The sequence below is a fragment of the Temnothorax americanus genome, unplaced genomic scaffold (assembly GCF_048541705.1).
Source record: "Temnothorax americanus isolate GAGA-0224 unplaced genomic scaffold, ASM4854170v1 Scaffold6, whole genome shotgun sequence".
NCBI classification, from domain to species: Eukaryota; Metazoa; Arthropoda; class Insecta; order Hymenoptera; family Formicidae; genus Temnothorax; species Temnothorax americanus.
Window position 1 is genome coordinate 2,339,215 of NW_027509751.1, and position 13,311 is coordinate 2,352,525.

Here is a 13,311-nt window from a genome sequence, read left to right on the forward strand (position 1 = left end):
AATTTATCATAAAAGATATGATAAATTATCCAGAAAGGGCAGGATGATCATAAATATACTGAGAAGACATAATATATTTTCTTTTTTGTGAGTAAAGATTATTTGAGGACAGAAACTTTTGAACATATAACAGCTATATATAATTCTATTAAATATATTAAATATTAAAATATATTATATAATAAATATATATATTTTTTTAATTGCTAATATTTTTTCTAGAAAAATTTATTCCTCGGAAAAGGTATGTCTTGCTTTTATTTTCAAAAGAAATATATATTTTTATTATTCTTTTATACAATTCTCTTATATTTAAGATAATGAATTATTTATTTCAAACAATTTTTGCTCTTCTTGAACCGGAGAGAATTTCGAGAACAAAGGAAGCGCAAGCGCAAAGCTGTGTGCTCACCAGCAGATCGCCCAGAGCTAAAGACAGCACGTACGTGTTTGGTACATTTCTCATACTGGTATGACATAGCAAAATGAGAACCAAAATACCGTTTCCTGTTACGCCCACGATCAGAATCAACGAAAATATTGCGGGTACGATGTAAGTTTCAGCTCTTTGAGAATATGGTACGTAATCATCATATTCGTACTCCATTATGGAGCTTGCATTTATATTAAAAACGTTACCTGGTATCACCATCTGTAACGAAGAAAATATTCTTGTTGCTTCTGACATTGCTGAGATGCTCTTGATATAAAAAAAAGAAATCGGAGCGCGACTGCAAAATAACAAAAAATAACAAAAAAAGGAGCAATATTGCGTTTAAATCATATATCGCATTCAAGTAAAAAGAAAACAGAACAATTATAAGAAACGATTTTAAAATACTGCGTATTGGATTAGGAGATATAATCACATTACGTTACATGCAAACATAAAATATTGATAAGAAAAATTAATGCACCATTTCATCTACGTGACTTGCCTTTCTTTCCTGCAATTAATCTTAAAAAAATATTTGTATGAATTAAAACACGAGACGCTATCAATAGCGTTTTATATAAATATAGGTATAGCTTATCTTCTCTCTTTCTCTCTCTCTCTCTCTCTCTCTCTCTCTCTCTCTCTCTCTCTCTCTCTCTCTCTCTCTCTCTCTCTCCGCACTATAAATGGCAACGGAAAATTTAGATTGCACGAAACAATACAATCAATCTGAAATACAACGTAATAAAATACATCTAGATTGAACCGACAATGATGAACACGATATATGTTTTACAATCTCTTATCGGCTGCATGCAGTCTTTTTTTCTAAAAATACGACAAATGCATTTTTTGTTGCAATTTATACCTTGTCGTGATGTTTTTTATCCCAGATGTAATCGCATATGGTTATCGTAGATAGAATGATAGAATATCGATTAAAGATTTACGTCCGCATTAGATTATATTGCGTAAATCTGTAATAGAATATAAAAACCGTATATTTTAATTATAGGAGTTACGAATTTATACAATACGACGACATTCACAATCCGTGAATCGCATCTCTTCCCGATTATAAATTTTCACGTAAATAATATGAAATGAGCCTGTAATGTATTACATTACAAGAATGAAGAATACTTACAGAAAATATTGATCTTATTGTACATCGAGTATAATCAACTGAAAAGAAAAATTTATTTCCGATCAATGGCGGTCTTTTAATCTAAAGTTGATGTAAATTAAAATTTAATTCGCTTCTGTTGCCATCTCCGCGCGACACGTTCCCTTTCATTATTATATAAGTTTGTTACAAATAGTTACATCTTTAAGACAAGACATCTTTAAGTGGTAGTAACACGGGGGGGGGGGTTATTTGATTCTCTACACTCTACACCTTAGCGTCAGTGTGTGCATAGTATAGAACATTCAAAATTATTCCACCTCGAATTTCAAAGTACTAAAGTTTTAAAGTGCGACATTTGCGAATCAATTTAAATGGAAAATTTCGACTGATTTATGGTAGAATAATTCGATGATTATTTAGTACATATTTTAGTAGCGCGCTTACACATTTCTAATTGTAGGTATCGATCTTGTTAGTATATATATTAACATATATGCATACATACATATAAATATAAATTCACATCACTGATCAAGTTAGTTAATAAAAATATACATAGATACAAGTATATTATTTATTCTCTTTTCGAAGAAAATTCCTTGAATGTATGTTTATGTATTTGTGTGTGTAGCATAATAATATAACCTTGTATACATTTTAATAGCTTTTAATATGCATTAAAAATCATGTTTACATCAATATGTAAAAATGTAATTAATCTTTTAAAACTTAAAATGTGTTGTATATTATCGGATATATTAATAATGCTTCAATAGGCACTCAAACTCACGATCGGATGAAGTGTAATGAAACGCAACTTTGATTTTTACGAGTGTGAATGACTTATTCTCTAAATAAATTGACTAACGCTCGAGATACAGAGAGAAAAATATTTCGGAAATTGTAATAACATCTCGTTGATAATAAAGGCTGTTGAACTATCATATCATTCCAAATTATTTGTATTTTCTAACGTAATACTGTCGAACACACGTGAAATATAAATTAGATAGCATTAAAAAGTGAAACGATTCTAGTGGAATAAATATAAAACAAACTTTTATTTTTAGATTTATATTGTTTAGTTGTTCAGGAATCTTAAAAAAAATAACTCTTCTCTTCTTTTTGTTTAAGTAACTATGATTAAATAATAACTAACAAAATTTAAGTACTCAAAGTACTGTTGAAGAATGCAATAATAAAATATTAATTTGCGTCTATCTACTATAATGACGATAAATGTGAGATCATTAATCCTGATGTAGTAATATAATAACGATCGTATCAGAGTACACCAAAATATGTGCATGCATGTATATATTCGTGTCTTATTTAAACGAGATACGCTGTTAATAAAAATATTCTCATCCTCAGCGATTGACCTTTGCCATTAAAAAAAATATTTTTTACATCATAATTGATTGTACGTATTATTAAAATGTCTCTCTTAATTTTTTGTGAAACTAGCTTTCACGATGTCGTTATATTTTTTTACCTCACTTCGCAGATGAAATTCCTTTAAGCTCGTATTATATAAATTTGCGATATATCGACTAAGTTATATGTATTTTCGAAAGTTTCGATAGTTCTAAAAGTAAACTTTATACGCGATGACAAGATCAAAGTTAAATCATTAAAATCGGCGTTGCAGGTATAGGAGAGACCGGGGCTCAATAAAAAAAAAGAAAATTCTGATTCAAGAGGTGTTTAAAAATACATTGTTTAAAAATATCTAGAAAACGTGTTCCATTAGCATATTGTTTAACCAATGAAGTTTAAACTTCGGACTTTTAAATTTAGGCCAAAGAATAAGACAACTATATACGTACGACGTATTTGTCTCCTCATCTTTTATTCATTTTTTCCACTGAATTCTTCGCGTCGCAAGACCCAAGCTAATTTACTTTTAGAAGAAGATTCCCCCCGATCAATCCCCATATATATGCGGCTATTAATAAACTTCCATTCTCGATGAAAACCGCGTAATTATTAAACAGTTGAACATATACTTTTATTATTTATGAACTACTTAAATTCTGTTTAATCCGGTTGGAGCTCAGCGAGAAATATTCAGTTCGCTTATACATATATCTGGCAGGCAAATTGCATGAAAGCATCTGCCGATAATAAGACTTACGATCAATTTTATAACTTCCTCTTCTTTGTGCCGAAACTTTAACGCTTAACACACGTATGATTATGAATAGGAAACTCTATCAAAACGCATGCTGGAAAACGTCAAACATCACTTTAGTCAGAAGCAAAGAGAGAGAACTCTGATGTTTAAAATCCGGAAAATTTAATATTAAAACTGCATCAGATTTAACGCTTTAAAATTTTTCTAAATTTTTAGTATATTTGAAGATTAATGAACATAATTTTTTAATTAGAAAAATGCATATGTATTGTATAATTTTACAAAATTATATTTCTGTAAACAATTTTTAAAATAAAATTTTTATTGATATTTATCTGTTAAAATTATTTTTCAACAAATTACACCATGTTATGATAACATACGTTATAATTATACAAATGTATAGCTAACAATAAAATATATATAGCTATAAATAATATATTTTAAATATTTTGATTATAATTTGACATCAGTTAGCTTTTATATTCAAATTGAAGATTACGTGCAAAGCTATACATTCTATTATTATTGCGTGCAACAAAGTAAATTAATTACATAATTAAATAGCTTTATTATAGAAACTAGCTTCTGTCCGGCGTTGCCCGTCGAGGAATCCGTGTTAAAAACACATTTTACCCCTTTTCATCCGTTGGGGGTTAAATTCCCCTTACTAGTGGTGCATACGTCATGGAATATACTCCCTGAATTTCATGTTTCTAAGTTTAAGGGTTTGGGCTGGGTGTTGATGAGTCAGCCAGTTAGTCAGGACTTTTGTTTTATATATATATATATATATATATATATATATATATATATATATTAGTTGCGATTGCTGATTGGAATTGTGACGACAGTAGATCAGTGCTATGCAAAATTCATATTTCAAAAAAGTATGCAAAATGTAATATTTAACATGCATGCAATTCATATATAGCGTGCAATATATTTCACCGGCACGATATATTGATTGAACAAGATATTGTTCTCTGCCAGAAGTAATTAATGGCGTAATGGAACGCGAAAATCAAATTTTGCTAGTTTGTTTAAATTACTGTTTCGAGACTAAAGTCCGTGGCAAATTTGATTTCAACACATTCACCGATGCGTTACGGTTACGCGATAAATATAGTAGAATTATAGCGTGAGCTATTTCGTGTTTATTAATTCTAGCAGCAACTGCGTTGAACGTGCACATGATTGCGGTTTGCACTTACGTGGTAACACGCAGTACGTCAACCTGTACACTGTCAATTGCAGGATTTCCACACTCGTCTTTATAATTAGAAAAATGATTTTAGATATATATATATATATATATATATATATATATACATATATATATAATTAGTTTATTCTCTCTCCTAAAGAGATAAATGCGTCAAATGGAGATCTCTAAAAAAGTGCATTCTATATACAGCGCAGCTTCCGTTGACATAATCTTCGGTTACTGCTTTTATCGTGCGGAAATATTTACACCTCACTTTGATTGACGTCGTCTTGCAAACATTAATTAATTAGAATAATGCATTACGCTACGTTGTTGGACTTTTCCCAGTTTGTTTACAGGCGAAAGCTTTGCAACCATCTGTCTCTTTTTTTTTTTTTACTTCGTCGTAAGTACAGTAAACTTTAGGCAGGTTTGGATATTATATAAGGTTTCTTATAGGATAATTTTATAAAAGATATAAGCACAATTATAAGAGCTATATCAATAGTAAATAATGTTATTACTTATTAACTAAATTATGCAAAACAATTAAATAATTAACAATTAATTCTAAACAATAAGAATAGATTATCTTATTTTAATTATTGTTAAAATTGTCATTTTTATGTATATATTTTAGAGTATACTACTATATATTGCACTTCTATTCAAAAGAACTTCTTATTAATATTTTATTATTTTATTAATATTTGGAAGAGTAAAAACCACAGTGGTGTAAGTCAAATTTTTAAAAATATTTTCTTGTGTGCATAGATGCAATTGCACAATCTGTACAATATATAAATTGCATCTATGCACACGAGAAAATATTTTCAAAAATTTAACTTACACCACTGTGGTTTTTACCCCTCCATTTATAATTTATTTTATTTTTACATTAGTTTGTTTTATTAACAATTTTACATACAAGCTTTATTTTATGTCGCATATTTCTAGTTTATCATTCTCACGTAGGTTTTGTTTATAAAGATAATTGTGAATACTGTACCAATCAAGCAGTGTAATATATAAATGATTGTTTATAATATTTATCCGTGAATCAAATCAAATTGTAAGTGTAAACCCTTCGTAAAGCCGCATCTTTCCACCAGAATTACAAAACAATTGCAATTTCACATTAGTCGATATTGCGCCTCCACATAAACGGTTCAGCAGTTGTTAAAGTGGATTACAGCTCTTTCTAGGTCCGTTTAATTACGTTTGTGTCAATTGACAGTGCCAATAGATAATGTATATGCTAATTAAACGTAGCAAAAGAGATTGAACTAACATACATGAGCCGTACCTACTATAAGGGCGAGTTTCACCAAAGTCGATTAACTGTTTCTAAGGGGGACAGTTAGAAAGAGACGAAGAGTTTAATCAAAAGTCACAGTTAATCGACGTTGGTGAAACTGGCCCTAAGTAGATAAAGGCATACAGATTTTAGTAATTATATAGCAATTGTAAAAAATCCAATATATAATATATACAATATTCATATTCTTCATAAGTATATCTGCTCTATAGTGTATCTTTCTTTTTTCTCATTGCACCTGTACTTTATTTAATCGTCGTCGAAAGTTTTAACATCATTGTAGGCAGCTACTTGAAACCTAATGAGAAATTTTATTCGACTTCGACAGAATGACATAACTTTTCCGATTGACGGAAGACTTCCCAAAGAGGGAATTTCACGTTTATCTCTGTCCGACCTTGCTCAATTCATGCAAATATAAAAGGGAAATCGAACTTTGAAGAAACACATCCACATAACTAACATATTTTATTATCTATCTTCTGCTTGTGTAAATATATTTTTGCACTAAAAGAATTGTATATACAGGAATAAACACATCTAATAATAAAAATATGTTATTGTGTAAAATCAATGTTAATCTGTCATGAAATTTTTATAAGAAACTTATCTGCTATTAAGTTCTTCAATTACGGTTTTTTTTGCCATAAAATAATTGTAAATACGATCTCAGAATAATTATTATAAATAAACTCGTTAGAAATTTAATTACAAGTGTGTTAAATATATTTGGTATTTATTATATTAAATTGCTCGTTTAAATTATATTATTTTAATCGTTAGCTGAATCTGTTAAATTACTTTAATTAATAAAGAGTTACACGCACACACCCATACAATATAACATATAAGAAGTAATTTTAATCAATTAATTATATTTTTCTTCAACACATTAAAGATATTCTTCATTGCTCTTCTGACAGCTTTGAAGTTGTATATCTCTTTGAGTAAGTGAAGTCGAACGTATAATAACGAAGTATTTTCGTTTAGTTGAGGATAAACGTAAAATTGCGAGGACGGCACGATTTAACGATTTGTCGCTTTTCGAAATTAATTCACTTCTCTTCCACAGCGCGCAATATTCTTGGCACAGGTATTCTCGACAACTTCAATTTCCACGGTAATTTCGTCGAATCAAACGCAATTCTCATCGATTTTGCCCCGGGAGGAATGTGTTTCGTTTACAAAGTTTAACGTAAATTCCGACGTGCCATCCGAATTCGCGTTACATCGATAGCACTGTTATCACGTGCTGCGGAAGAATCTAAAACGCGTATGAAACTATAAATGTCGACATTGAAACTTGATATACGCATAAAATATCTGTGAATTTATGCCACAAAGTTCATGTCATAGTTTATTAACATGTAACCTTTAAAGCACACATCTATAAAGGGTATAAAGAATTTATTAAAGTGAATTATTCTGGAAACAAAACGATATGAAGATGTATATATATATTTATCTGTTTTAATAAAACTATTTTTGCAGTCAACGAGTTTGTAAAGCTGACGTAAATTCGAGATATATTTGAACATCAGTAAATATTGAATGATGATAAATTTAAGTCAAATCCAAATATAAACAAAATGTCTGCCGCACATATCCAGTTTAGAAAAGAATTCAATATTTTATTTGTGCCATTTTCAAAGGAAATATCTCATTTATCCACATATGGAGATAGGTATGATAGTGGGGCAAATCAGAAATCGATCATGACAATATAGGCCACGTTAAAATCGAATTGTTTGGTTACTTTCATGACGCAATCAGTGCTTGCAATTTGCTATCAATATTAGAAAATGACAAAATTATCGAGGTTTACAATTAACAAGATTTTATACAAGTTGTGCAATTGTACATATCCCCTTTAAAATTATAGATCAACTTTCAAAAAAAGTAGAAAGAAATCTCTAGAATATATTATAGATAATTTTAATAACTAATCAGTTGCATAAAGAACTACAATTATTCGATCTATAAACTAATAAAATAGAGTAAATTTTAAGCTAAAAAATAACGTAATATTATACATACACATATATAATAAAATATTATATATGTATAATAAGTGATATAAGTAAATAATAATTTATGTTTTGTCGACTATATCTTTATGCGACGTACGTTACAAAATTTTTACACCCGGATAAATATATCTATTATATACAATTTTTCATCGTATTTATTGTAACGTATACACAATCTCTGCTTTATTCACATTAAATAACGATTACATCTGTTTCGAAAGGAATCACTTTAAAATTTTATTTTAAAATTAATAATTATTCTGAAATGTTTGCAAAAATAACATAAATTTCGAAATAAAATGTACGCTTTTTGTAGTTTTTTTTAAATAAATTACGCAGATTTTTATTAATTTTTTATTATATCTGCTACATATGAAGGGGTAAAAACCACAGTGGTGTAAGTCAAATATTTTTAAAAATTTGACATACACCATTGTGGTTTTTACCCTTCTATATATACATATATTCTATTTCTATTCTTTACTCATTTTTATATTTTTTACTCATTTAAACTGAGAAATGACTAATTACTTGATTTCGCAGTTTTCATTTAAATTGTTTATATCAATGTTACAGTGTGCAATTGTGAAATGCATTCTTGAGTTTACTTTTTTATATCGCACAGCAGTATAGCTGTAACTTTAAAGTAGTCATTATTTTAATTATATTTTAAAAAATGCACGTTCTGTATACTTTTATATAGTTTATAAGTACCGTACTTTACACTTTAAACCGTATTTTCAAATAGACTTTGAATTTCCCTATTAAAAAAATGCAAGCGTATTGTGTGTGTACTACAAAATTTATATTTGTATGCAACTTTAGTTATATAATATACAAAAGCTCAATCTTTCATTCTTTCTCGTGAAATTTCGTGCAAAATTTTTTTTCACGAAGCATGACGCCATTTGTAGCAGTATAAAGCTCTTGCGGATTTATCATGAATGTTGCCTCTACAGAAAGATCTCGAGATGTCGAGATGTTTCTTGATCCTTTTATAAGTTAACCACTTACTCACACAGTTTTTTTTATGAAAATAAATGCAATTGAGCTAATTGCATTACGTATATTTGGCGACACTTGTATAGTAATTTCAATCTTCGTTATTCCATGACGTTTCAATCAATATTATTCACTCGTAATTAATTTTGCTGTATCGTAATCTGGATTAGAAGGGTCATTAACTTGTCATTAACTTTGCCTGTATCGGCTGCCTCTTACTTACTTTCTATTCAACCAAGTGCACGGTGATCGATAGTATCCGTTTAAGAGAGTATAAAACTAGTTAATCAATCAAACTTTAATATCTTACGATAGTATATCTTTTTCAAGGGAATCTCAGTACCTTCAAAGATCTTTCAACTTGATAAAAAGATAAAATTTAATGTCGTTTTATTTATTACAATTTTTTGTGAGTTTAATTGTTACCTGTCGACTTTATATTAATAAATCGTTCATAAGTTATAGATTATAATAAAACTATCATTTAACGATTCCAAGTGGTCGACAAAGTAATTAAACCGATAGTTACTATTTACGTAACGATTATGAACTACGAAGTTTCGAGCGTATCTAGTTCAAATAATCACGCCTCGAAGATCAAGACTTTGACGTAAAGCGTATGACCTTTCCGAGTAGCGCACAGTAAATTGCTACACAACTATAATATATAACAGTTCTCAGCGGCTAACATCTTTGTCACGCCGTTTTTCACCAAGACGCAATAGACGAATCCAGAATGAGCATTATGACAGTACTGGAGTATACTACCGAGCTAACTTACTATTTGTCATTGTATGCATCAATTTATGTGCTGTGAATATGTATAGAGACGAAAGGATGCCTTTGAGAATTGTAATGTATCGCTTTTAGCACGTATATGACATATATTAAGTTTCTTCTTTCTATGCAGGCTACTTTTTCGACGTGTGTTAGCGAGGAATTTCGCATAGCTCTATGCGAAACTGCAACTCAAAAGGTACAACGTACAACTTGCAATTTCATTCCGCGTGCCTTAAGGAGTTGAAATGACATGGAAATCCGCATGACCTAGTCCTATGATCGCACTCGGTGAACAAAGGAGCGAGTTTCGGCGGACAACGGGCTCGGGAATACGTGAGATATGTGAGTTGGTAGAGAGTTCAAAAATGATGACGCCATTGAAACGTGGATAAATGTCGAAGCAAAGGTATGTGACAATATATTGACGACGTAGCTTTTTGGATATTAGATTCGGTTCAATTGCCGATGAAATGTGTATATGCTATTGATAAAATCAACGCGCACGCTTCTCTGGTTCTGACACGTATAAAAAAAGCTAAAAGATTGGGTTTTGCATTCATCCCGTATATCCGCGATTATTTATTATTTATTCCGCACTATTTCTCCAGGACTGAGATTCTAAAAAATTAGGATTACTTAATTGTTATCGAATCGTAATCAATAAAGCTGACATTGGCATTGATGAATTGCAATGAATGCTTTCACGTTTAGAATTTAATCTTATTATTCATGCTAGATATAAACTGATAACATTTGAAAACCTATTTTTGGTTGTAACAGAGATTGTGATGCGTGATAACGGTAAAAGTCAAAAGAATGACCGGGAGCTAACGTCAATCTCGAAATTTCGAAATATTCGGTGTAATATCCGTTTAATAACCCACACAAAATCTCAGTAACCTATGACCTATTTTTCATTACATTTTATGACTTTTAATATGTGATGACGAGAGTATATATGACGTATGTTCATATAACACAAAGACTTCACTTCTAAAATATCATTTAATATACAATAATCGAATTTGACTATTTTTTTTCGAGTATATAAATAATATTTTTAATTAATTCTATTACTTAAACTTGGTAATAAAAATATCGATTAAGAAATAACAATTAACAACAAGTAGTTTATTTTAATTTATCAATTGTAAACATACTGGTTATGGTAACAGGATTTTACATATGTATAATATTCATATATACATATATGTATTATTTGTAAGAATAGTATTTGATTGTTTTCGTATACATTTTTGGCTGTTTATATCAAGCGTTAAACATGAGGAAACTTGAGGAAAGACAACGTTTCTCAGAGAATTGGTCTTACCGCCACTGCTGCTGACAGCTCTTTATTCATTATGATATTTTCGAATTGCTTCTTGCGTGCAATGCAGAAAACTCGTTCGAAATATATAAAGTTAGTAGAGATGGAAATTGTAATTTGTTTTAAAAGACGAACAACACGAGTGTGTCCGAATGACCGACATATTGCACGATCTCTAGCTACAATTTTATTCTGTTTATCGCAAAAAGTGCAATGACGTCACGTTCCATTAATCCGCAACTATATGAACACTTGTCGAAGTAATCCATGTGAAAAGAATCTCAAATTTCATATTCTATTATAAGCTTTCATTTATTGATTATCACGCGATTGGTTGTGCGATTTACAGAGATATTAAATTATACTTCGTAATATTCCTCCTATTATGCACAATTTTTCGGAAGCCGCTCGAAATGCTGATTTAAACGTTCGGATTTTAATGTTTAAATCCGATAAATCGTAAAAATCATTTGTTTAAAAGATACAAAAATCCATTTGTCAAAATAATGGTTTTTTATTATATATTGTTATTGCAATGTGTCAGACTCGACTTCACTGTGTTGAACAATAAACTTCTAGTTTAGTAAAAGATCTTATATAAAGCCATAAAAAGAAGATTGATGTTTAGCGTGGATAAAGTAAATATTCGAGCAAATGCTTCAGAAGCATTCGCCTTTTTCCTGTAACAACTTGCAGAATGTGATGACTGTCACATCTTCGTTTTCCTCAAAATTCCTTTTCCCTATAAATCATTATTTTACCAAGAAAGTAGAACAATAAAAACGTCAAAGAAGATACGTAAGATATAGACATTAAAGCAGAAATATTCAAATGTAGCGAAAGAAACGGTTATTGAATTCGATAAAAAGTATTATCGATAAATAGATCAGTTTACAAATTGCATATAATGTTACTTAATTTTGGTTATGGCAGATTAATTTTCCAGAAGCTGGAGCGCGATAAAAAATACGCGATACAGATAAAGTGGCTTCAAGAAGCGTGAACAAAATGAAAACACAATTTATTTCAAATAAGTCTAAAAGTAACAACGACTAAAGCAGAGCGGATTGCTGGAAACGAATGCACCGCTGGAAAGCTACGGTAGTGAATTATTAAGAGAAACGAATGAAAAAGCTACGTGCGTTCAACCGTGTTGTCGCTTTGATGAAAACGCTTGACAGAAAATCAACGTTCATTTCTTTATTATAGAACAACAGTCGTATGAGTCGTGAGACATCCATCGCCCATACGTTGTCGTTATGTCAACTCAATATATATCGTCGACTATTAATTTTGTACATGGTGCATAGGGCACGCTCGACATACGAGTAATACATATACTCAAGAGAATGGGATGAAATACACGTTCTTGAGTACACACATCTGACACACACTATATTATATAACAGCGCATTGATATTTATTAGGTACAAATACCTTGTGCAATTTGAACGTAGTAAAATATAGCAATGTTGCAGCCATTGTATATAATCCTCTACATTTAGACGAAAACACTCTCGTAATAATCTGAATAATCATTTTTTCGCATCGTCAACAGCTGGAAGTATTTAGTAGAGTTTTTAATAACGGATCTTCTCCATGACGCCAGACAATAAAAGCTGAGAGTAGTAAAAAGGGTAGTATTTTGCGCGTGAATCCTTTTATCTGGATTTTGTTTAATCGCTACGAGCGATATGTGTGACGCCAAGTTTAAGGCAACGGTCGAACTATTGTCTTGTGGCAATAAGCCCTCTTACTCTGTTTTCGTGGCAATTAAGCCCTCTTACTCTGAATTTCTCTCGAGAACACAGATAAGCTACTGCTAATTCTGGCATTTGATATATTTCAAAGGAGGATATATCTTGTAAAGTGCGAGTTTAGTTATTTAAACATAAACTCAAACACGATTCAACGCATCTTAGATTTTTATATGAAGGTTCTTTGA

At 30.3% G+C, this 13,311-nt stretch overlaps 2 protein-coding genes across 23 annotated transcripts in view; one reads left to right on the plus strand and one right to left on the minus strand.

Annotated features, from left to right (window-relative positions):
* The window catches only part of LOC143905115 (neuropeptide CCHamide-2 receptor), an 86,467-nt gene that overhangs the window by 4,690 nt on the left and 68,466 nt on the right, over positions 1 to 13,311 (minus strand). For 4 of the 14 annotated variants that reach the window (XM_077420282.1, XM_077420280.1, XM_077420275.1 and 1 more), the window contains one exon: positions 413 to 652. In XM_077420282.1, the coding sequence (XP_077276408.1) occupies positions 413 to 652 (240 nt within the window). Of the gene's footprint in view, positions 1 to 412; positions 732 to 938; positions 1,166 to 1,304; positions 1,414 to 1,583; positions 1,622 to 13,311 lie in introns of those variants that run through there. The other 10 variants (XM_077420281.1, XM_077420283.1, XM_077420277.1 and 7 more) reach the window with 8 other exon arrangements.
* LOC143905117 (neuropeptide CCHamide-1 receptor-like) overlaps positions 9,855 to 13,311 on the plus strand; it is a 60,803-nt gene continuing 57,346 nt past the window's right edge. For 4 of the 9 annotated variants that reach the window (XM_077420290.1, XM_077420292.1, XM_077420291.1 and 1 more), the window contains exons 1-2: positions 9,855 to 10,051; positions 10,170 to 10,445. The gene's annotated coding sequence lies outside the window, so the exon portion shown is untranslated. Of the gene's footprint in view, positions 10,112 to 10,169; positions 10,446 to 13,311 lie in introns of all 9 variants that reach the window. The other 5 variants (XM_077420288.1, XM_077420298.1, XM_077420295.1 and 2 more) reach the window with 4 other exon arrangements.